General features: G+C 35.4%; 1 protein-coding gene, 1 long non-coding RNA gene and 1 pseudogene across 4 annotated transcripts; all 3 read left to right on the top strand.

The window, feature by feature from the left end:
• Positions 1-413: 413 nt before the first annotated feature.
• On the top strand, positions 414-7,415 carry LOC122056744. Of its 3 annotated transcripts, XM_042618842.1 has the most exons (8): positions 414-596; positions 848-923; positions 1,051-1,454; positions 4,971-5,108; positions 5,191-5,233; positions 5,994-6,056; positions 6,149-6,263; positions 7,067-7,415. In XM_042618842.1, exons 3-8 carry the CDS (start codon positions 1,075-1,077, stop codon positions 7,198-7,200), a joined length of 873 nt encoding a protein of 290 aa, XP_042474776.1. In that variant the 5' UTR covers positions 414-596; positions 848-923; positions 1,051-1,074; the 3' UTR covers positions 7,201-7,415. The 3 variants fall into 3 exon arrangements, with proteins under 3 accessions (XP_042474776.1, XP_042474775.1, XP_042474774.1); XM_042618841.1 differs by lacking the exon at positions 848-923; XM_042618840.1 differs by lacking the exon at positions 848-923 and having other exon boundaries at positions 975-1,454; positions 7,067-7,413.
• Positions 7,416-7,783: 368 nt separating this feature from the next.
• Positions 7,784-7,906, top strand: LOC121968740 (annotated as a pseudogene).
• Positions 7,907-8,940: 1,034 nt separating this feature from the next.
• Positions 8,941-23,524, top strand: LOC121968429. Its single transcript, XR_006108138.1, has 3 exons — positions 8,941-9,335; positions 9,781-9,840; positions 23,249-23,524. It is a non-coding gene; the product is annotated as an uncharacterized LOC121968429 (long non-coding RNA).
• Positions 23,525-23,924: the final 400 nt, after the last annotated feature.

The following is a 23,924-nucleotide window of genomic DNA, read 5'->3' as shown; positions in this document are numbered from 1 at the left end:
ATACAATCAAAGCATATTAAATTTTTAAATTGATCATTGTATACACTTTCTAATTTATTTTAATAATTAATAAATAAATTTCTTAAAATTAGATCGATCACCTAAAACTAATTAGGGAGTCTAACTGAATTAATCAATACATCACTTCCCAACACAATTTATATAAACTAAAAAATCATTTGCAAAAATATTCATCTCCTTTGTTTTTTATTTCTTTTATTAATTCTCCGAATTATTTTATCCATGTTTTTTTTTTCTCAATTCTACTTTAATTAATAGTAATAATTAGGAAGGTAATCCAAACCGATTTGGTATTTGCGCGTTCCTGGACGCAAGCCTATGCCCCTCACCTACCATCTGGGTCCCACTGTTTGAGGACTTCTTTGTAACGGGTTTGGTTCGGTGAATGGTTATTAGGGTACGTGTTATCCTACTCATCATCCGACCACTAGATCACTCCCGTCGCCTTCAGGTCCAAACTATCTTCGATACTCCCGTCGATTCTGCGCGATCGGCGGAGCACGGAATATGCCCAAGGCACCTCCCCGCCCCCCGAAGATCTGTGCTCTCTCGACGATCTTCGATTCGCTTGCCAGGTACAATGTCACTCCTCGATGCGTGTGGCCTCTGAACTCCTCTCGAAGTTCGGATTTTGATGTCTCTCCGTGCTGTTCTTAATCGTTTCTGTCTCCAATTCAAGTTCGAATCTTGTGCGTTTAAGCGAGCAGATCGTTTCTTCAAGTTGCTTCCTCGGCACTGATCCGAGTTCATTTTGAGTTCTTATAGGGTTTTGAGACAAAGAAACAATCTTTTATGTGGATTTCGATTTCTTTTATCACTTGTTTAGTTTGATCCTCGAAGATCTGGTGGTTATTGGTTGAAACAGATCTAAGACGCGTTGTCACGGGCCTCTGAATGCAATGGTATATGTTCTGCTTTTTCTAATGAGCTATTAGTTTTTATGATTATCACAGTGATTAGAGGAGGAGAAAGCTGATCTCAATCGCTTGGTTAGGGAAAAGGCTTAATAAGCTGTTCTTGGATTTTTAGGAGGTGTAGTCCTGTTGAGAATCAATGCCGAATGATGAATGCGGTAAAGTGAAGCGAAGTGAGCACGAGGATTGTCCTGAACCTTGTTTGAATTGGGTCACTAATCACAGTGAGAAGGATGCTTCTGCATCTCAAAATGGAGTGACGCAAAAGAGAGGCGGGGTAGGTGCTGCTTTAGAAGGGAGACACATGGGTGGGGCTGTGCATCTTCCAACAGTTAGTATGGTCATCTCCCTCCCAGTGGATGATGGTCCAGACCCTAATACGAGCATCTCAAAGCTTGATGCCTTGGATGAGTACGAGAGAATCAATGAGGTGGCTACGGCTACTGCTACTGCTACTGCTACTGCTACATCCAACAAGGTTTCTTTGCCAAGGTCTGAAAGCTTCAAAGACCAGTGCAGGTAAATTGTAGCATAGTGGTCTTTTATAGGTTGTTAAATAGTTTCGGTCTCTTGTTCATTTTTTTTTCTTCTTAAAGGCCCATGAACTACAATATTTCAAGATAATTGGGATATGAGTACAAGACAATACTTGAAAAAAAATTATCAACAGCCACAGGTCTAAAAAGCTAAGGCAAAATTTCCAAGAATTTTATTAGTATATTCGGTCAAAGTGCAAAGAAAAAAAGGGCACTTTCTAGTGTTTTTTTCCCTTTCAGTTTCTTAATTCAGTCGATATTCAGGGAAAGCATGCTATAAAAAATAAAAAGGTCTTCTGTTTTAAGGAAATCTTTAATCATGTTTTTACCTTCCCTTCTCCATGTGAAGACTTGTTGATGTTGGAACAATTATTCTAAGGACTCGGGAAACTGTTTGCTAAATAAATAAATATCGCAGCATACATGCATATAATTGCACATATATAACTTTTTTTTTTGTTTTTTCCCCTCCAAAAAAGGATAGAGTAAAAATATCTTTAGATGTGATAGCATTTTAAATTGAGTCAGCCAGTCGCTGAGCATCCAATATGTTGAACTTTGTATGCCTATTTTCTGATGCTGGTATTTTTCTTGGTGTTGACATTCAACATCAACCTTGAAGTATGGATTATTATCTGGTCTACTTATTAAGTTGTGACTTCTAGATAGTTTCTTCATTTCAATACCCATAGCATTTTCAGTTCAAATCTGCTAGGTATTGAGCTCAGATTATTTTATGATTTCCATGCATCTATCCAAATTCTTTATCTTCTAATCTCTTCTTATCTTATTTGAGCTGATTAAGATAATTCCTGTGATGCGTGTTGGGTTCTTCGAGCCGCGAAAATCGCTTTTTCGCGTCGCGGAAACCCCGAAGGACCCAAAGCCGTAGATCCGTGCAAAGATTCGTATACAAAATTCGAAAAACTATTTCTTGTACGAGTTCAAAAACTGATCTACTACTTAGATCTACGAGAAAAATGTTTACCCTTGATGCGCGCCCTTCGCGAATGCGGATCTCAAGACCGTCAAGCGCCGGTCCTCTAGAAGTATCCACACGGACACACTAGATGGAGATGACCAAAAACCAAGGTGTGCTAGCACCTATGTGGTTCGCCCAAGGGAGGAGGAGAGGGAGAGGGAGAGCTTGAGAGGAAGAACACAAGGAAGAAGAAGAAGTTACACCACTTGAATGGGAAAAATGAAATTCACACCCAAAAACCAAGTGGCCGGCCACTTTCAAAAACTCACCAATTAATTGCATTAATTGCAATTAATATGAAACCATTACCAATTAATTGCATTAATTGCAATTAATATGAAACCATTAAGAGAGTGACTTTGTAACTTCCATGAGGTGGCACCCATGATGATGTGGAACATCATTATTGGTCCACCTAATGCCAACTCACCAATGAGGTGGCAAAAGGTCAAGTCAAAATTGACCTTTGGTCTTCCTTCTCAAGTCAAGTCAAACTTGACTCAATCTCTACCATGGTGGATCTAATCCAACCATTTGATTCGAGCCAACTTAATATAATGAATCTAATTCATTAAATTGAATTGATTCAATGAGTCAAAATCTAAATTAGACTCATTTAACACATGAATCAACTTGAGTCGAACTCAAGTTAGCCCAATTAGGATTACTCTTAATCCAATTTGATTCATCAAATGAATCTAATCCTCTTGATCATCAAATGAACCTAATCTCCACCTAATTGTCCTAAGTGTGTGACCCTATAGGTTCTTGTAACGTTGGCAATGCCCTAAACCCATTTAGGAGCATAAGTAATGAGAGGTATCTAGCAACACATCATTATTACCCAAGTTACAAGAATGTCGAGATCCGACATCACCTTGTGACTACCAATTGTGACTACTCACAAAATAATGACAAGTGTCCTTCTATCCTAGACATCTAGATTGATCAATATGAGGCATAGACCGTGTCATCCTCTAATCAATCTAAATCTTGAACCCAGTAGACTCACTCGATCAAATGAGCTCAACATCTAATGTTGACTCATTTGGGCATGACCATGCACCTCTATCAAGAATACCCATGTCGCTCCCGTCATATGGGAGGATAGATCCCATCTACATCATCACATCCTCTACATAATTCGTTATATACCCAGAACGCTTTATAGTCCACGATTCGGTGACGTTTGTGAAACTAAGTACATAACCCTTATGTAGGGATCCAGTGACTTCATCTAAGGACTAATAGTCGTACTAATAGCCATGACGAAAGTATATGACACTCGTATAACGATCCATGATACTTTCTCATGGTCATTCAGTATACATTCTGTGTCAACTGATATCTCTATATCCACGACGTGAGATCAAGTCATCGAGTGACCTACATGCTATCTTATCAGTAACATTGTCCCTGAATGCTAATACTCGACTAGAAATAATTTAGAGTAGTGTTCCCTATATCATCTTACTATCGATTCAACTAATCGATTGATATAGGTATGAACCTTCTACTTAAGAACGTTATTATACTTAGTCTATTTGGCACTAATATAAATAAGTATAATAACCAAACAAAAGCCTTTATTAATATACAAGAATATGATATACATGAGTCCATACAATCATCAAATGATTGACTCTAGGGCTCTAACTAACAATCTCCCACTAGCACTAGTGCCAATCAGTATAGGCTCTAAGGCCTAAAGACCTAGTGTGACCATCATGCTTCCTCTGTGCCAAAGTCTTGGTCAAGGTTAGCCTCTGTCGGTACTCTGCAAATCTTCACATCTCCTCTATCGATAATCTCTCGAATGAGATGGAAGCGCCGTAGTATGTGCTTGGTCCGCTGGTGTGAGCGAGGTTCCTTCACCTGTGCTATAGCTCCATTGTTGTCACAATAGAGCTCAACTGGGTCAGCGATGCTAGGAACCACCCCAAGTTCATGTTGCTGCCTCTGATGCAGCAATATACTCGGCTTCTGTTGTAGAATCAGCTACTGTATCCTGCTTCGAACTCTTCCAGCTGACAGCACCACCATTAATGCAAAACACGAATTCCTTCTCCCTGCGATCTGTCCTTGAGAAGGACAAGCTCAACGGAGCGAATTTCCTGGACTGGTACAGGAACTTGAGAATAGTTCTCACCCAGGAGCGTAAGCTGTACGTTCTGGAGCAGCCCATTCCGGAGGCTCCTCCTGCCAATGCCCCGCGAGCCGACAAAGATGCTTACAAGAAGCATCAAGACGACATCATACTATTTCTTCTAATCTCTTCTTATCTTATTTGAGCTGATTAAGATAATTCCTGTGATGCGCTACTCAGACTGCTCTATAATTAATTGATTGGGTCTCATAAGATGATTTTTTTTTCATCAAGTATTTACTTGGCAGATGTTGTAGCTGTGTGATTCTTCTCTCATATCCTGTATTTTTTTAGATGCTTCTAGTTTCATTTGGGATTTCTATCACCCATGTAGTGCTTACATGTGAATTTGAGGTGTGTTTACTTGACAGAATCTGTCAGCAGCAGCAAACAGAAGAACTGCTGATTGATCTTGGATGTGGATGCAGAGGTGAACTGGCAAAAGTGCATCGCACTTGCATAGAAATTTGGTTCCATACTAAAGGGTCCAACAAATGCGAGATATGCCAGTATGTGTTCTGCAAATTGAAATCTTTTTAGTTTTAAACTTCGGCTAGAATTTTGGTTTTCAACATGTGAGCTTTGCCGCAGGCAGGTGGCTTCAAATGTACCATTTCCTGAGTCCCATCCAAGTGTAAGTTTTCTATACAAACTTTTGCACTTCTAGTGATATTTGGCAATCTTAGATATATTTGGATTCTGAAGTTACCATGATTTTTGTGTGAGATATCATTCTAGGCTTATTTTGTTTTGTTAAAAGTCATGCTAAAAAAATTTAACTATAAAATGCCATGCTAAGAAAATAATTTCTGTAATTTCTGATATTTGGTTTGGTTAAATTAGTTTTATTCACTCTAGGTCAATGATAATATTGCCATGACACCATAAATATTGGTAATATGGTTATTAGAAATAAAGATATAAATTAGTAAAATATATATGAACACAAATAAATCACATAAAAAGGAAGGAAAGATTGTCTATGTTTTCCCAGGTTATCCATTTTTAGCACAAAGATATAAATAAATATAAATGGATTTTATAAATGATTTAATTTAAATTAATAACAAGCATAGAGTGTAGAAACCATAAAATTATAAAATTCATAAACGTACAATATTTTTTTTTAATATTACAAAAAAGATTGAAATTTTAGATGACATGTTTGGTAGTGCTTGTGCTGTAGGTGGTGTTGTGCTTACCACTATTTGCTAATTCAGCCCATCTTGAAAACTGAATCAACTACTTCAAGGAGTAATTTTCTTTTTTGGCATCCTCATTTTTATATATTTTTATTCTTACTCATAAATAGATGTTAATATTTGTGCTATCAGCTATGGAACCTCTGTGTTAACCTATATTTTTCTTATTTTTGTAAACTTTTCATTGAACAGACAAATTACCAGGTTTGGAGAGTCAATTCAGTTCAAGGTAGAGCACAACCAGAGAATGGAAGGGTATGTTAGTAGGCTTTACTTAGTGCTTTTCTCACTGCCACTACTTTGTTCTTTGTCATTGTCTTTAATAACCCATGCCTTGTTGCCAACAGGTATGTTTGAATCCACTTTGGGTTGCATTTGCCCTTCTAATTGGAGGATTATTTTTGGATGTGCTAGTATCTGTTTCTCTTGGTATTTCTTCGCTACCTGTGAATGTCATAACGGGTATATTCTTTATCCTCTCGTGAACATCTTTATCTGTCGGGTTCTGCATAGTGCCTATGGAACAATACCGTCTGCATATTTTGCATCATCGAAGTTTCTTTTGGAGCATTATCAAATGCATATACATGTAGGTGTTGAGAGCTCCAGCCAAAAGAAGCTTCCCTTGTTTCTGTTCACTTTTAAAACATGTTCTCAACTCGAACATGGATGCCTTCTTGACCAACACAAAACTATGCAATAGATGGTGCCCAACTTGCTTTGGCAGGAGGTGATAGGTGTAATCTTGGCTTGCAAACACCTCTGCCAATGTGGAGTGTGGGAAGGACTAGGGATGGATTCGTGCCGAGCATAGATAGTGTCTATGCTAGATTGATATGGTTGTTTGTTCAGTGGGTTTAGTTCCTCGGTAATACTTCTACGATTAGCCCATGTGTTGGTTATCTCAAATTCTAGAGGCAATACAAAAGTTCTTTGCCAAAAGTTTAAGTTTGTGGGATGATAACCATGAAGTTATCATTTGAAAGGTTGTTGTATTATGAAAATAAGGTTTATCCCTACCCTTCCAAGTGTCATAAATGTCAAGATTGTCTCGATCTTTCTTGCACAATTGACAATTATCTGGATCGACCAAACGATGTGAAGATTTAACTGAAATTACTTGTCATTTAAATACCATCCTAAATTCTTGTGAAATAGCCTTAAAGGTAAAACTGCATGCTCTAAGTTTCTTCCCTGATTGTTCTTTTTTGTTTTTCAAGGATTCTTTTCAGATAGCCCTGAATCACTTACTCCCCTTGATGCAGGTGTTCTTATTGTTCTTGGCCTGGCTGCTGCTTTGCGGCTGTCAATGGAATGCTGTAAAGAATTGGGCGTGACGAGAGACCATGTTCATACCGATATCACTTCTTCGAACCCTCTCTATCATCCAGGAGTCTAATTATATTTGTATATACCACAATGCAGTATAGATTTTGGCATCTTTTGTTTATTTTTTACCTTACAAAATGCCTTAGCTATTAATTGGGGGAGTGTCTTGATTATGTAGTATCTGCTAAACAAACTCAACTCTTAGTCCTATATATGTGGACTACCTAAATCAATTATGTTGTTCAAGTTTGTTTAAAAAAAATAATTGAGTCAAATCAAGTCTAAAATAAATTAATACGTTAAAATAGTTGTATTTAAGTTTGTTTTTATTTTTGATGAGTGTAAGTTTGATTCGTGCTTAATTTGAGGTTGATTCGGTTGGGTGTTATCAAACTTGTGCTTATTTGATTTTTTTTTAAAATTATACTTTAAATTTGTTTGATTGAAGTTTAATATTTAAATATTAAAGTTTATTTTTTATATATTAAATGAATATAACATAAGTTAATATTAAATTTGCTCATTAGTATTTATTACAGTCCTAATTATCATTTGATCTCATATAAAAAAAAAGTAATAACCTTAATTGCCATTTAATACCATATGGAAACAAATTAATAAGCTAGGACTTAGTTTAAGAATATTTACATCCGCAGCTGTGGTGAAGACAACGCGAATTATTCTTTCGTCTGTTACTATAGAATACCTTGTGTTCGCCACTAAATCAGTTTTTGTAAGGGTAATTTTTTAAAAAAATAGTCCATGCCCCCATGGATTAACGATTGCATAAGTAATTACTTTAATAAATCATAGGTTAATTATCAACGGAGATAAAATATTTGCCCTCTCTCATATAAAAGACAAAATATCTTTTATGATATATCTCCTTTAAAAATTGCGTATCCGTCGTAAAAGAATTGCATACCCTTTCAAAGTTTTAGAAAATATTTACTTATTATAAAAATGTATTCTTTATCGATTATATGTCTACTAAATAAAAAAATATTTATTTAGGTAAAAGATGATTTGAAGGATCTATTTAATTGGGGTTATTTTTATAAGATATAGTAAAATAAATAATAAATATTATTAAAAAAATAATTTTATTTGATTTTTAAAAAAAATTTAAGATTTAAACGAAATTTGTATGACATTAATAATTAAGCTCAAGAAAATTTATTTGGAATAACATTCAGTGGAAATTGATTAAAGAATTATTTAATTAATTAAACTTAAATTTTATATATATATAAAATCTAATCGTTTTCCTTGATTCCTCTCGTCCTCCAACTCACCGCCAACCCTCCTTCCCCTCTCGCGATCTTGATTTGTCGCCGTCAACATTCATCGTTGATTTACCTCCTCCTAAGTTTCCTGTAGGGCCAGGCCTAGGGGCCGCTGGGCGGCGGGACCCGCTTTTTTTGCACAATGATCTTGATTCGTCGCCGATCGTCGGGCATCAACGCCGGCCACCACGACCGATGCTTGATCGTCGCTGACCACTCTCTTCCTCAGCCGATCCTCTTCTCTCAAGCCTGATGTCGTCGCCTCCTGAGCACCACGCCGCCTCGTTGGTCATTTCCCTTTCGCTCTGCCGTCTCCATCCCTGCTGTGCCAACCACCGCCTGACGCTGTCGCTCGATTACGCCGGCATCACTCGTCTGTTGCTGCCCCTTCTCCCGAGTATTTCCGAGTCGTGCCCTAGCTCCCATTGCCGATGCCGACTCCTGATTCGTCAACCCCGACTCCTGATTCACCGTCTGCGTGCCCTAGATTTGCTACCGCTGCCCTACCCCTGAGTGCCGGAGCCACTCGATCCAGCCATCAGCGATGTGAGGGCCTCTATCGCCTATTTTTCCTCGCATTGTCACTGGCCATGCGATTTCTCCTCGCGTGCACGACTGATCGTAGGTGGCCTGACCTCCTTCGAGAGTTGATGTTGTTGCAATGCCAAGAATGAAACCACTCCGCCCTAGCCCGAGCCCTGGCTTGATCGAGTCGCAGTGGCCCTTTCACAGTGTGATTCTAACTTGATGTCGCCGCCCTTAGTGTGAGGTCAGCTCGACGATGTTGCAGCCAAGATTGTCGGGAGGGATGACATTGTTGACTATTATAGGAGTTGACGCCCTCTTCACTTGCTGGGATCCACTGTGGGCCATTCACCAGAGGGGTCGCCACTGTTCCAACGCCGATGTATACACGAAGGTAAGGATTAGGTATGAGCTTAATTAAATTTTGAATTTCCAGTTAGGAGATTGGTTTATTAGGTTAATTATCAATTGATTTGGATTTATGCCATATTTGGAATCAGTTGATACATGATGGGATTTGATTTCATTTCTGGTTGTAGTTTGGATAGTTAGTTGATTGATTGATTTAGATGAGTTCATGAGTGTTATTAGAATCATTAAATTGATGTTGTGAGTTAACTAATGATTAGTGGATTTAGAAGGATTTATGATGAGTTTTGATTAGTGATTGATTGACGAGAATTAAGGAATTGATCGGTGGATTAAGGATAAATTTGTTATCTAATTAGATTTTGATCATTAGGTGGAATTAAACATGATTACCTAATTGAATTAGGATTGGATTTTGGGTTAGTTGTTATATATGTGATTAACTAAATTGTACATCATGTGATTTGCAGGACGTTGATTCGAGACGTACGTCTCGACATGGGATTGTTTAGCACGATCGACATATAAAGGTGGGTACTTTCTGCTTTGTCTCTTTAGTACATTGATCTTAGTGCATGAGCTATATATAGTTACTGTGTTTATCTTGACTCCACTAGTATTTTTCCTGTGTTTGATGCTTATTCACTCGATCTTTGAGCTACTCGTTCCTATATCTATACATTCTCTCGTTGCTATCTATGATATTTACTAGATACTAGATACCATGCTTACTTGCTTTGATTGTTGTTTATTCACATACCTTATTGAGCAAGCTGATTTACTATAGCATACCTAATTTCTGTTTATATATATATGATGACTGTTGCATCTTGCGCATCATATCATTGCATGCATACTGACGACCATTGTCTCCCTTGTGGCGTAAGAGAGTCGTCAGTTAGGGTCGCACACTCGATCACTCATGGGTAATGATAGCTGGAGTGTGCCGCTTGTTCTTGTTGGTGCAATCGACCTAGGTTTGATCGGTACGATCATGGTTTTGATGTGTGTGTCAAAGAGTTTAAGTTAGGTTTTCATATATGTTTGATATGTGCGCTTAAGTCTTACAGGACTTGGTGAAACACACATGAGGAGCTTGGTGCAGCTAAGCTTGGGAAGCTCATCCAAGGACTCGGATCCTTGAGTCGGTGAAGGATGGTGTGGAAGACATCCGAGGGGTCGTCGGACGAGGAGCAACAGAGTGGAGCCGAGGGAAGTGGACTTCAAGGTAACATGAAGGATGACACAGAGAGGAGTCGCAAGCTTGGGTGCATCTGAGGGACGAAGGCCGAGGAAGAGGGCTTCAAGAGGGTGACTCCAGAGAGGATGAGTGAGAGTGTGTAACCGGACCAGTCGACTGCTAGAAGTTACAGTCGACTGGTCCAGTCGATTACTCAGTCAACTGGGAGCGAACAGAAGCATTATGTTCGCTCAGCTCGCATCGACCAGTTGACTGATAGTTTTACTAGTCAACCGGTAAGTGACCGTTGGCTGACTGTTGGTGCTGTGAAGTAGTCGTTGACTACCTCCAACGGTAGCACCAATCGACTGATGGAACTATCAGTCGACTGGTGCCGAGATGAGTTGATTTATTGATCAACTCTCTCCTCTTATTTAAGGGAAGCTTTAAGCATGAAGGAGGTTACTGATTATTGTTGAATCACTCCTTGTCATTGTCTAAAGCTTCCAAGCCATACTCTCTTCCTCCTAAACCTAAGTTCATCTTGTAAGAGGAAGAGAGCTTTTGTGAGAGGTTATACTCCACCGAGTAGGAGTAAGTTCTAGTCGAAGATTGCTGGGGATTGATCCATCGAAAGATCAAGGGTTCGTCCACCTCAAAGACACACCGTGGAATAGGAGCAAGGAATCTCCGAACCACGTAAAAGGAATCGTGTTAGCATTTGCATTCTTGCTTTGCTTTCATTGTTTTTATTTTAGTATATTCCGCTTGCGTAAACTAACCGTGTAGAGAAGCGATCAATTTGGGGGTGTCGTCTATCCAACCCCCCTTCAAGCCAACCACCGATCATCCAACAATCATTTCGTGCTCCCACTCGCTCACTCATGGGTAGTGATAACTGGAGTTGTGGGCAGCAAGGATCCCCATCGCTATGTAGCTAGTTAGTTACTATGCAACTGTCCCCTCAGCCACTCGAGAGTAATGGTAGCTGGAGTGGTGTACAGTTTGTCACTGACCTCGTCTTTCGACCATACAGGGATCATGGTGCAGAGGGATGGGCGGGAGTGACCATCCGTGCATACGATGCTATTATTTTGTTTGATTATGCAGTTGGTTGTTTAATTATGCATTTCTCTTATTATATCTATGTGATATGCTCGTATATGTGGAGATATATACTTATTCCTTATGTTAGGCACTAACTTACTTATTGGTAGTTTGTACGTACCTCACATGATACTCTTGTAGTTATGAGCAGAACCTTACTACCCCTAACCTCCTAGTACTAGCCTAGGATATAGTTTCATGTACGGATATTTATTATGATATCACTGTGGTATCTGCTATTTTCCTTGTTAGATATCTTCATATCTCTAGTTCTTTACTATACTCATGCACTATCTGTCTATTACCCGCTGAGTCCCAGCACCCACCACCCCATGAACTGGTTTATTTCTCCAGGTAACATGTAAATGATTTATGGAGTCGTCTGGAGCTCCTGTCCACTAGTCCCATGTTACATCGAGCGACTTCTTCTGTTATTGCTTCCGTTTGTATTATCGGCTTTGGACTTATTCATGTATATATATCTTTTGTATGGAGATCGGCTTTATGGTTTCTAATATTTGATTTGATGTTGTCGTGTCAAGCCGAGCCGACTCGCAGTTAGTTGTATTGTGGTTTTGTGATCGTTATTTTATGACTTCCGATGTCTTTTTATTTCAACCGTGTGAGTTGTTTATTAACTACGTGGTTGTGTTTACTTCCAGCCGTGTGGGCTGCTTATAAACTGCATGGTTGTGTTTACATTCAACAGTGTTGGCTGTAGTTTGCTTCTGAGTAGCCTTGTGACAATGTATATTGATTTCATTTGTCACTATTACAGGGGAGGTGTGTCCAATTTTCGTCGGCCAACCTTACCCATGGGGCGTGACAATTTTTGATAACCTTAATTGTCCAACTAAGGTTATCAATGAAAACCCTGTTTAGTTTAGGTAATCAGTGACTCTCGGGTAATGATCCATTCCTGATACGTATGTAAAAGGAGCATACAACCCAGAATAAAAAAAAATGAGATTTTTCTTGATTCTGGGGTTAATAAAATTTTTTTGCTATATATATATATATATATATATATATATATATATATATATATATATATATATATATACTAAAACGGTATAAAGTTTAAAAAAACTAAAAAAGAAAAATAATAATAATTTATATAGTGTATTTTATAACCGAGGATAATATAGTAAAATATTAAATTAGATTATGTATTAAAATCTTTAAATAAATAAAATTTTGATGCATTATCTAAGTTGACCCAAATAATATTAGGTTATATTTTATTCTCCATAACCTTGATTATATGATTATTTGAGAATCACATGATTAAGTGTAATCATATAACTAAGATTATACATGAATAGGGTTGTAAACAAGCTGAGCTAAGCCAAGTTTTGGGGTATTCAAGCTTGTTTGATAAGGTAACCAAGTCAAGCTGAGCCAAATCCTTTGAAATGATTGTTTAAGCTTGGCTTGATTTATTTTTTGTAAGCTTGAGCTTATTTGGAGTTTGACTTGAGCTTAGTTCGTTTAGATGTTATTGAGCTCTCAATTCAAGCTTAGCTTGAGCTTGAGCTTAGTTCGAACTTGATTCGTTTAAATATTATCGAGCTATTAATTTAAGCTTATTTGATTGTTTGAAACTTTTAGTTGTTTGATTAGTTATTTAGCTATATATATATAATATTAAAATAGCATAAAGTTCAAAAAAAAAAATGTAAAGTTAAAAAAGAAAAATAATAATAATTTGTATAATTTATTTTGTAACTAAGGATAATATAGTAAAATATTAAATTAGATTATGTATTAAAACTTTTGAATAAATAAATTTTTAGTGCATTATCTAAGTTCAACTAAATAATATTAAGTTATATTTTATTCTCCATAATCTTGGTTATATGATTATTTGAGAATCACATAATCGAGGGTAATCACATAACCAACATTATACATGAATAGAGCTATAAACAAGTTGAGCTGAGCTAAGTTTTTGGAGTATTCAAGCTTGTTTGATAAGGTAATTAAGTTAAGTTCAGCCAAGGCCTTTGAAATGATTGTTAAACCTTGGCTTGGTTTATTTTTTTTATGAGTTTGAGCTTATTTGGAGTTTGGCTTGAGTTTAGTTCGTTTAGATATTATTGAGCTCTTAATTCAAGTTTGGCTTGAGCTTGATTCGTTTAAATATTATCGAGCTATCAATTTAAGTTTATTTGATTGTTTGAAATTTTTAGTTGTTTAATTAGTTATTGATCTTGATAATTAAATGTATTTATTTATTTTATTTTATTATTTATTTAGCATATTGATAGAATTTTATTAATGAATATGGTTTGTGAACATTGTTCACATACGTGTTCACGAATATTAACGAGCTGAACACATATATGTTTAAATTTATTTATTTAGTTTAACGAGATATTCAAACTTGTTTATTTAATTGAACTTGTATAGATTAAATGAATATAAATAAATTCTTAGCCGAACATTAAATATATTCACGAATACTTAAGTTATTTATAATCCTATAACTTAAATCAAATAAACCCTAAATTTCATTTAAAAACCTAAAAACTGCACTTTATTCCTATTTCACGCCTCACGGAAGAGGAGAGAATATATATATATATATATATATATATATATATATATATATATATATATATATATATATATATATATATATATATATATATATATATATATCAAAATATCTCTTTTCTCTCCTCTTTGTGCAGTCCGATCAAGATTAAAAATGCCATAAAAATTTAATTATATTATGAATAACTTTTCTATACTTAAATTATTTTTTTAAAAAATTTAATCATTAATCTTAGGATTACTTTTAATTTAAAAATGTTAATAAAAATTACAAAAGAAGATTAATAAAAAATATTTTCCCTATTTTTTAATATCTAATTCCAAAAGAATAAAAAAAGTTAAATAAATTAATAAAAATAAAATAAAATAAAATTTTATTTGAAAACATAGCATGGTGCTATTTATAAAAAAAAACAATACCATGTTGGTTCTGTATTTCAAATATCAATATCACTATAAAAAAAATAATACCACGTCGTGACTAGATAGGAAAGGCTTAGCAGATCATGGAAGTTAGACAGGAAATCTAGGTGGGTCGAGGACCTGACACCCGACAGTTGGATTTGATAGGTCTAGATGACCTGATATCAAGGGGAAGGCCTCGGGAGCCGATGTGATGTTGAGTCGATGTCCAAACAGATCTGGAAGATCCGATGTTTGACAGGTAGATTGAGATAAGTAACTGAAGTAGAGCGACGAAAAGGTTGTGTCCCGAGAAGGGACAAACCCTAGGCCGCTGATCTAATTGAAAAAACCACAAGGTTTCGAAATTGAGATCAAGATAGATCTTATTGTCTTTTCTTGCTTACATAGCGTTATACTATTGTGCTAACTTTATGTTGCAAGAATATTTTTTTTATACTATGGAACAACCTTGTTTTGTAGAAGCCGAAGGGATCAGCCTACCGAGCAAGAGGTTCAGTCGACTAAACCTAGTTGATGTGGCAAGGTTCAAATCGCGTAGAGCAAAACTTGAAAGTTAGGTGGATCGTTCGACCGAACCCAGGGATTAGTCGACCAAACATTAAAAGGCATTAACTATGAAGAAGATCGAATCTCAACGAAAAAGGAAATCATCCAGATCGGTCAACTGATCAAGGTGATCAGTCGATCGAACAATAAATGGTATTAATGAAGCAATGATTAGACCTCGGCAAAGAAGGAATTCTGTGTGATTAATCGATCAAAGATTTTTTCGGTCGACCGAACACAATTTATAAAAGGACCTTGAGATTTGAGCTGACGACAATGAATTCTTGTGCAACCTTCTGATCTTCATCCTCTCTGTTTGTGTTGCTACTCCTCTACGCTTCAACTCTGTGTGGAAGCTACAACACCGAAGAGCTGTGACAATTCTTCATTTTATATCTCATTGTTGGTATATTTACTTAGTTTTCATAATTCTTTGTAAATCTCATTGTACGAATTATCTCTTTTCCGAAGATTTTAAAAATGAAAATTTTAGTGGATTACCTAATGGTGTGATCAAGGATAGCGAATCTTGGAGTAGGAGTCACCATAGGCTCCAAACCAAGTAACCATCTATGTCTTTTAAGTATTCCTTTTGCTATCTTATTTTCCACTGCTATACTTTGATTTAATTTTATGAAATGAAAAAGATTTTTAATGAGCGATATTCATCTCCCCCCTCCCCCATATCGCTATTTCGATCCTTCAATTGGTATTAGAGCCAGACGCTCTGAATTAACTTAACTGCTTTTCGAACAAAGCACTATGGGATCTTCTAGTAAAACTATATGAGGGAATCGACGATTCCAAGGTAACAAAAAGAGATCTTTTACTTAATAATTTATTTAATATAAAAATATTGCCTGGAGAAACTACAATTCAACTACATGTATGACTCAAAGACATCCTCAACGGACTCCATTTAATTGGACATCAACCGGAAAACTACGACATTATATGGTATACTCTAAACGTTTTCTGTCGAAAATCATTATGGACATCAATAGTAGATGTCTACAAAGTTTTAAGGGACATTTCAATTATTAAATTAGACGAACTTTTTTACGAATTAGAGTTACATAAACAGTCTAACTTGAGTCAAGTCGAGAAAGGAATTGCATTGTATGTAGGGCCAAGTAAGGAGACAAAATCCCGAACAAAGCTTAAACCTAAAAGTGAGTCAGACTCAAACTCAAGAAATGAAGAAGAATTGATGAACATGGTCAGAAGGATGTTCAATAAGAAGAAATTCAAAAGGAGTACAAAAGAAGATGCCACCTGACTCAAATTAAATCAAATCGAAAATAATTTACTATATGTGCAACAAGAAGGGACACTACAAACATGAGTGCCCAAATCAGAAGAAGAAGTCCAAGCCCACAAGAAGAAAGAAAGCTCTCTAAGCGACTTGGGACAAGTCATCTTCCGAGGAGTCCGACAAGGAAGAACTGAAGCACTTGAGCCACCTTACACTTATGGCAACAAATGAAGATTTTGATTCTAATTCCGAGTCCAAGGACGAGTAGAAGTCTGAGTCCAATGATGAGTCCAAAAGAAGTCATGTATATGCATCCATTTCCGAAAGTCTCAATATGGTAACATTTTCTTCTAAATCTAATTTACTTAAAATAGTAAAATGTTTTTTTTTTAAAATAACCAAGTCCAAGGAACAAAATAACTTATTACTTAAGGAAATTGATCATCTTAAGGAGCACGTTAGCTTGAGTCACTTGACTGACCAAATTCAAGTTGGAACTTCAACTCAAGTTGTAAAACTTAAAGGAGAAAATTCTAACTTGAAAGGTCAAGTGGAGCGACTCAAGAAGAAGTTGGAAAAGTTCAAATTAGGATCTAAGTGTCTAAATATAGTACTTGAATCGCAATGAATCGTGTACAATAGATTCAGACTCAGCTACAAGCCAAACATATCCAACAAATCGTATTTATCGTTACTTAGTCAAAACGTTAGAAATCAAGTCCAAACATGAGTCCCTAAATCATGTTTAACTAAATAAAATGAACCAAATCAATATTGGGTCCACAAGAGTCAGATCTATCTCTTAGATAGATCATATCTAAGTTATAACTCAGGGGGTAAAATGAAAAATTCTTCACCCTAATTGATTGATTGAATATGCATAGTTAGGTTTAGATTTACTTTTCTAATTAACTTAGAACGATTAGTTAAAAAGGTTTAACAAACCCTAATAACATAGTGTCAGAATAGATTGGAATGATAGTACGCCAAGCAAATTTTATCGAAGGCATGTCTAGGCTGAATTATATGTGTTCTACCTAATGCACTAGACCTAATGGATCTAGCTAAAGCTACCCTAGTTAAACATGAGCTAGTTAGACTAAAACTTAATATTAAGTTCTTTAGGTTGATCATTTTTGGGAAGTTATTTCAAATGTGGTTACTCTAATAATTTTCATTATGATTCACCATAGTCTAGAAATTTACCCTATAAACTTCTTCTTGATGAATCCAAAACTAATTGAATCTAACAAGAATTGAATAATCTTTTTTTTTTATAAGAATTCTTAATATTTCAAATCAATTAATGAATTACTTTAAATTCGAAATTAACTATTCTAATTAATTTAACTTGAAATTAATTAATAAACTAATACTGAATTAATATTAACAATTTAAAATCAATCTTAATTAATTAAATTTAAAATTAATTAATTTAAATTTTAACTAATTATTAAATTACCTTAATTAATTAATCAATAACTTTAATTAATTAATAAATTACTTTAATTAATCCTAATTTAATTCAAAATTAATTAAATAATTATCTAAATTAATCTGAAAGTAAGCATTTAAATAAAAATAATCTTAATTAATTAAAACAAAATAATTTAACTAATATGCAATCAATCAAATTCATAAATATGTTATCAACTTTATCCAAAAATAATTATTAATTCAAAACAGCAACTTCAATTTAATCACAACTTAAATTTTTTTAATAAAACCCAATTATCAACATTTCATAATTTGAAAACTTAATCTTTAACTAATTAACTTTAAATTTAAAAGTAATACTAATACTCTTAATTAAACTCAACTTCATCAACTTAAAATAAAATCATCTCACATAAACTATAGGTTAACCATGGTTAATAACTTAGAAATGATGAGATGAGTTAAAAAAAATATATCAGTTGATCGAACCCTAGGTTCGGTTGACCAAACCCCACAATATAGACATTGTGAAATGGATAACTTGATTTAAGTTATCCGTCGACCGAAAACATGGTTCAAACGACCGATGATATAAATTTGATCCCAACATATGCGAAAAAGTTGACCATCAATCCCCCCAATGATGCATGATTTAACATACCTCTAGACTATTATTATGTTTGACCTTTTGTTGACATTTTGATTATGCTATTATATATTCAGTACTAATGTTTTATCACTCTCTTTACTCATTCTCGTTATAGAATAGCGTTTTATTTTTGTATTATTCTTAACTGCTAGTTTTCAAAAGCTTTTTCCTTTATATCCATATTTTACAAAACTTAGGCTTTCAAATATATCATGGAGGAATTAGCTTAGGTAATACTGTAGAAAATATGATCCGACAATTTTAACAGTCAGCATCTCACAAGCACAGTAGGATCTCTTTTTTGTGTATTGTGAAACATAGAACAGTGTGAGATACTTAGTCTTGGGGGATCTTGCGGCCGGCTAGAAGGGGGGTTGAATGGACGACGCCCCCAAATCCTTGCTTCCTACGATGTTAGCGCAGCGGAATACAAACGAACACAAATAGAAAGCAAAACACCAAATACAAGAATGGAAATGCAAACCGCTAACACGTTCGTTTACGTGGTTCGGAGATAACTTGCTCCTACTCCACGGCGTGTCCGTAAGGTGGACGATCCCTCAATCCGTCGGTGGATTAGTCCCCGGCAAACTCCGGCTAGCTCAACCTCCTTGTGGGTGGAGAAACCTCACCACAACACCAACCAAGAACACTTGGACAGAAGAGACCTTTAGCACTTTGGTGACTACTAATTAGGCTTTAACCAAGTCTAATTTCGTCAACTTGGTCGGTTATCCCAAGCTCCTTCTTATAGAGCTTGAGGAAATCAGCCTTGCTGATTTGCCCATTACCAGTCGACCGGTCCTTGCACCAGTCGACTGGTGCCAGCCCAACGACTCTCTACCAGTCGACTGGTCCCAGGACTAGTCGACTGATCCCAGCCGTTTCGGGCACAGAAGCTCTCTGTGCTCACCACCAGTCGACTGGTCCCAGTATCAGTTGACTGGTACAACCCTAAACCTAGGGTTTCCCATCCCAAGTACATTTCTCTCAACACTCGGACCCTCACGACTCACTTGACTCTTCTTTACAGCTTTGACCTTTTGCCTTCAAGCCTACTTCCTTTAGCTCTCGACCCTCGGATGCATCCAAGCCCGCGGCTCGTCCCCAATGTCATCTTTCGCGTATGCCTCAAAGTCGCTTCCCTCGGCCATTGTCCTTGCTGCCTTGTCCACGGTCCCTCGGATGCTCCATCCTTCATCGGACCCGAAGCCGTCAACCTGAGTCACATGTGTCACATGCAGTCCTGCACAACTCAAGTATACATATCAAATAACGAGGGTAAACCTAACTTAAACCTTTTGCCCAAACACCAAAACACATGGTTCCACGGACCATTGGGATTGCTCCAACACTTAGGACTTAGCCTACATTTTAGATGTCTATGTCAGTACATCAATATCAATCTGGGCTTTAAAGAAATATATTTATTAATTTAAGTAATCTAGCTAGTAATAAACTAGTTAGAGACCAAAACTTAAATTGACTAATCTGAGTTAGTAGCTGCTATCTTGTGGTAGTTAGTTAAGTATGAAGGTTGAACATTTATTTAAAGATTATTTTCTATATTTTTCTTCTCCTTAAAATATTTTCAAAACTTTTATTTTTAAATTTCTTATTTTCAAAACTTATTGGTCCAAAATTTTCTATTCTTTATTTTTTTTTCAAAGACTTATGGATTTTCAAAATATGTTTCAAAATTCTCTTTAGGAAACATTACAAATATTATACACTTATGTATTTTTTTCCTTAGAAAAATATGTCTCATTTGAAAAAATATACTTAATTTTTTTTTTCAAAACTTAGTTTTTAACTCAAAGTTTCTTCTTCAAAATTTTTATCTTAGAAAATTTCAAAACTTATTTTCCTTCAAAAAGTTTTCTAAATTCTAAAGACTAATTTTAAAAATTAGTTTTTGGTTTCCCATAGAAAATTTTCAGATAAATCTCAAAACTTATTTTATGCTTTCTTGAAAATTTTCTAAACTTATTTACTTATCCATGAAAATTTTCAAGATGTTTTCTTCAAAAATCTATTTTCTTAGATTTTCTTAAAATATTTTCAAAACTTTACTTTCAAACTTATCATACATGTTTGATAAGAAAAGTTTGTTTAGAAAATTTTCAAGTAATTTTTCTAACTCCAAACTTTAGTTTTCCTCTTGGAATGTTTCAAACTTTGTTCTTGCTAATATCCTAATTTTTTTTATGTGTGTTAAAAAGGAAGAGATATTATGGTATAATATAGAGGGAGTTTTACTTAAGAGGGAGTTCTTCTTTTAAAAGTTTTTTTTAATAAAATTCATGTGCCATAATTTTTATGTGTTATGTTTAAACTTAATTGTGAACCTTGATTACCAAATATTAAAAATGGGGAGATTATTGGTACAAGGTGTATCAGAATCGAACCTGAGTTTTGATGGTGTCAAATGTTCAAGTTAAGTCTTATTGTTATCTGATAAATTGACTAAGTGTGCAGACTGTTTACTCAATAGGGAAAAGTCCTAGTCGCGGCTAGGTAGGAAAGTCTTAGCAAATCGTTGAAGTTAGGTAGAAAGTCCAAGTGGGTGAAGGACTTGACACCTGGCAGTTGGACTCGATAGGTTTGGAGGATCTGATATTAAGGGGAAGCCCTGAGAGCCAATCCAATGTTGAGCCAAAGTCTAAACAGGTCTAGAGGATCTAATATTTGATAGGTAGGTTGAGGTAAGCAACTGGAGTGGAGCGACGAGAGGTCGTGTCCTGAGAAGGGACAAACCCTAGTTAGTCCAACTGAAGAAACTGAGATATTTTCAAATTGAGATCAAGATAGGTCTTACTGTCTTTTCTTACTCATGCATTATTATACTATTGTGCTAACTTTATATTGCAGGGTTATTTTTTTATACTATGAAATTAACTCTGTTATGTAGGAGCCGAAGGGATTAATCAATCAAACAGGAGATTTTGTCAACCAAACCTAGCTGATGTGGTAGGCAGTGGCGGATCTAGGGGAAGCGGAGGTGTGCTTGAGCACCCCCTTGCTCTCGGAAAATTTCACCAGTATGCTGTAGTCCGAGGGGCAGCGAGAAGGAAGACAATCTCCAGCTCCCTTCTTTGAGCACCCTCTTCCTTTTTGTCTGGATTCGTCACTGGTGGTAGGATTCAGATAACACAGAGTAAAACTTGGAAGTTATGCAGATTGGTTGACCGAACCTAGGGATAAGTCGACTGAGCATTAAAAGACATTAATGACGAAAAAGATTGAATCTCAGCGAAGAAGGAAATCAGCTAAATCGGTCAACCGATCAAGGTGACCAGTCGATCGAATAATAAATGCTATTAATAAAGTGACGATCAGATCAAGAAGGAATTCTGTATGATCAGTCGACCAATAGGGAGATTGATCAACCAAAAGGATTAGTCGACTGAAGGCTTTTTCGGTTGACCGTACACAGCTTATAAAAAGACCTCGACATCCTAGCTGACGATAATGAATTCTTGTGCAACCTTCTGATCTTCTTCCTCTCTGTTCAAGTTGCTACTGATCTACGCTTCAACTTTGTGTGCAAGCTACAACACTGAAGAGCTCCGATAATTCTTCATTTTATATCTTCATTGTCGGTATATTTACTTAGCTTACATAATTCTTTGTAAATCTCATTGTTCGAATTACCTTTTTTCTGAATATTTCGGAAAGAGAAATTTTAGTGGATTACCCAACGGTGCGATCAAGGATCGCAGATCTTGCAGTAGGAGTCGACACAGACTCCGAACCAAGTTTCCATCTATGTCTTTTGAGTATTTCTTTTGCTATCTTATTTTCCGCTGCTAAACTTTGATTTAGTTTTATGAAATGAAAAAGATTTTTAACGAGCAATATTCACCCCTCCTCCCTCTATCGCTATTTCGATCCTTCAACTATGATACTAATTTTTAAAAACCAACATCATAGTATTCTATTTTTTTAATACAAAGCAATATTGATTTATGAAGATCATAACCGACCAATATGATACTGTTCTTAGAAGAACTAGACCACAAAGTTGTGAAAGTTTAGAAATATTTTGAGCACTATTGGAAAGACCTTCAAACTAGTAAAGAATGATACATATAAATTCCAGGGCACTTCAGAAACACACAGGTATTGAAATGAATCTAACCAAAACGCTTTAGATCCATCAATGGATTTTAATATAAATCCATTGATATTTAGATTTATGAAAAGTTGATATGTAATGTAATGAGGATAGTACATTGAAGGAATTTATGATATTCATACATAGTTTTGACATCTCTATGATAAATTATGTATATACGTCAATTGTCTTAAAGTCTGAAATTTTAAAAACCTTCTTATTACTATTGTTAATGACTTGAGCTGATAACACAGGGTACATATAGATTCTGAGGTACTTTAGAAACTTATAGTACTTAGAATGGATTTGAGCATAGCTCTTTAGATTCATCAATGAGTTTTGACCGAAATTGATCGATTGAACTAAGGAATTTGAATTTCTGAAAAATTGACATGTAATGAAAGAAATCCTGAGATTTGTTATTAAAAAAATTGACCTATGTTCCCATGTGTTCCGAAATCCACACAATTTTTTATTCATTTCTTGAAATAATTTGAAATCTCGAAATTCACATGATCGTTATCCTCTTCTTGAAATAGACAAAAACCACTAAGCTTTATTCATTTTCTGAAATAGTCAAAAATCTCTATTCGGTGTAAGTATTATTCTCTTCTTGAAATAGTATGAAATCCTGATTCTATGCACATATTATTCTTTTCCAGAGTATGAAATCTCGATTTAAAGCACCAAAGGAATGGACACCAAGGAGATGGGGGGCTCTACGAAGTCGTCAAGGAGTCGAGGCACCAAGGAATCAGGGGGAGTCAAGGAGTTAAGGTTGACTCGATTTTCCCTTAACTTGAACTGCTACCTCCGTAGGATTACTGATCTCCCTTATCCACATGGAATTTTCTGATTATCCCATAGCAGTGTCAACTGTCTTAAAGTCTAAAATTTTAAAAATATTTTGATTTCTATTGTTAATGATTTTAAGCTGATATCTCTAGGAACAAATGAACTCCAGGATACTTATATATATATATATATATATATATATATATATATATATATATATATATATATATATATGTCAATTGTATTAAAGTCTAAAATTTTGAAAACCTTTTGATTATTGATGTTAATGACTTTAAGCTAATCGCTTTGGGTATATATAAACTTCAGGGCATTCAAAAACATATAACACTTAGAATGAGTTTAATCAGAGTTTTTTAAATATATCACTGAATTTCAACTGAAATCATTAATAGACATAGGAGATTTAGATTCTTAAAATTTGACATATAATGGAAGAGTTGAGTGCATTGAAGAAATTTATGATTTCTATATCTGGTTCTGACATACTTATGATAAATTATGTGTAAGCCCTAATTGTCTTAA

This window comes from Zingiber officinale, chromosome 3B, assembly GCF_018446385.1.
Source record: "Zingiber officinale cultivar Zhangliang chromosome 3B, Zo_v1.1, whole genome shotgun sequence".
NCBI classification, from domain to species: Eukaryota; Viridiplantae; Streptophyta; class Magnoliopsida; order Zingiberales; family Zingiberaceae; genus Zingiber; species Zingiber officinale.
This window is presented reverse-complemented; position numbering and strand designations above follow the sequence as displayed.

Excerpts from the sequence above, each read along its gene's own strand:
- LOC122056744 (XM_042618841.1), top strand. The coding sequence starts at position 1,075 with ATGCCGAATGATGAATGCGGTAAAGTGAAGCGAAGTGAGCACGAGGAT. Across the intron at positions 5,234-5,993 it reads TTCCTGAGTCCCATCCAAGT|ACAAATTACCAGGTTTGGAG; the intron begins GTAAGTTTTCTA and ends TTCATTGAACAG. Across the intron at positions 6,057-6,148 it reads CACAACCAGAGAATGGAAGG|GTATGTTTGAATCCACTTTG; the intron begins GTATGTTAGTAG and ends TGTTGCCAACAG.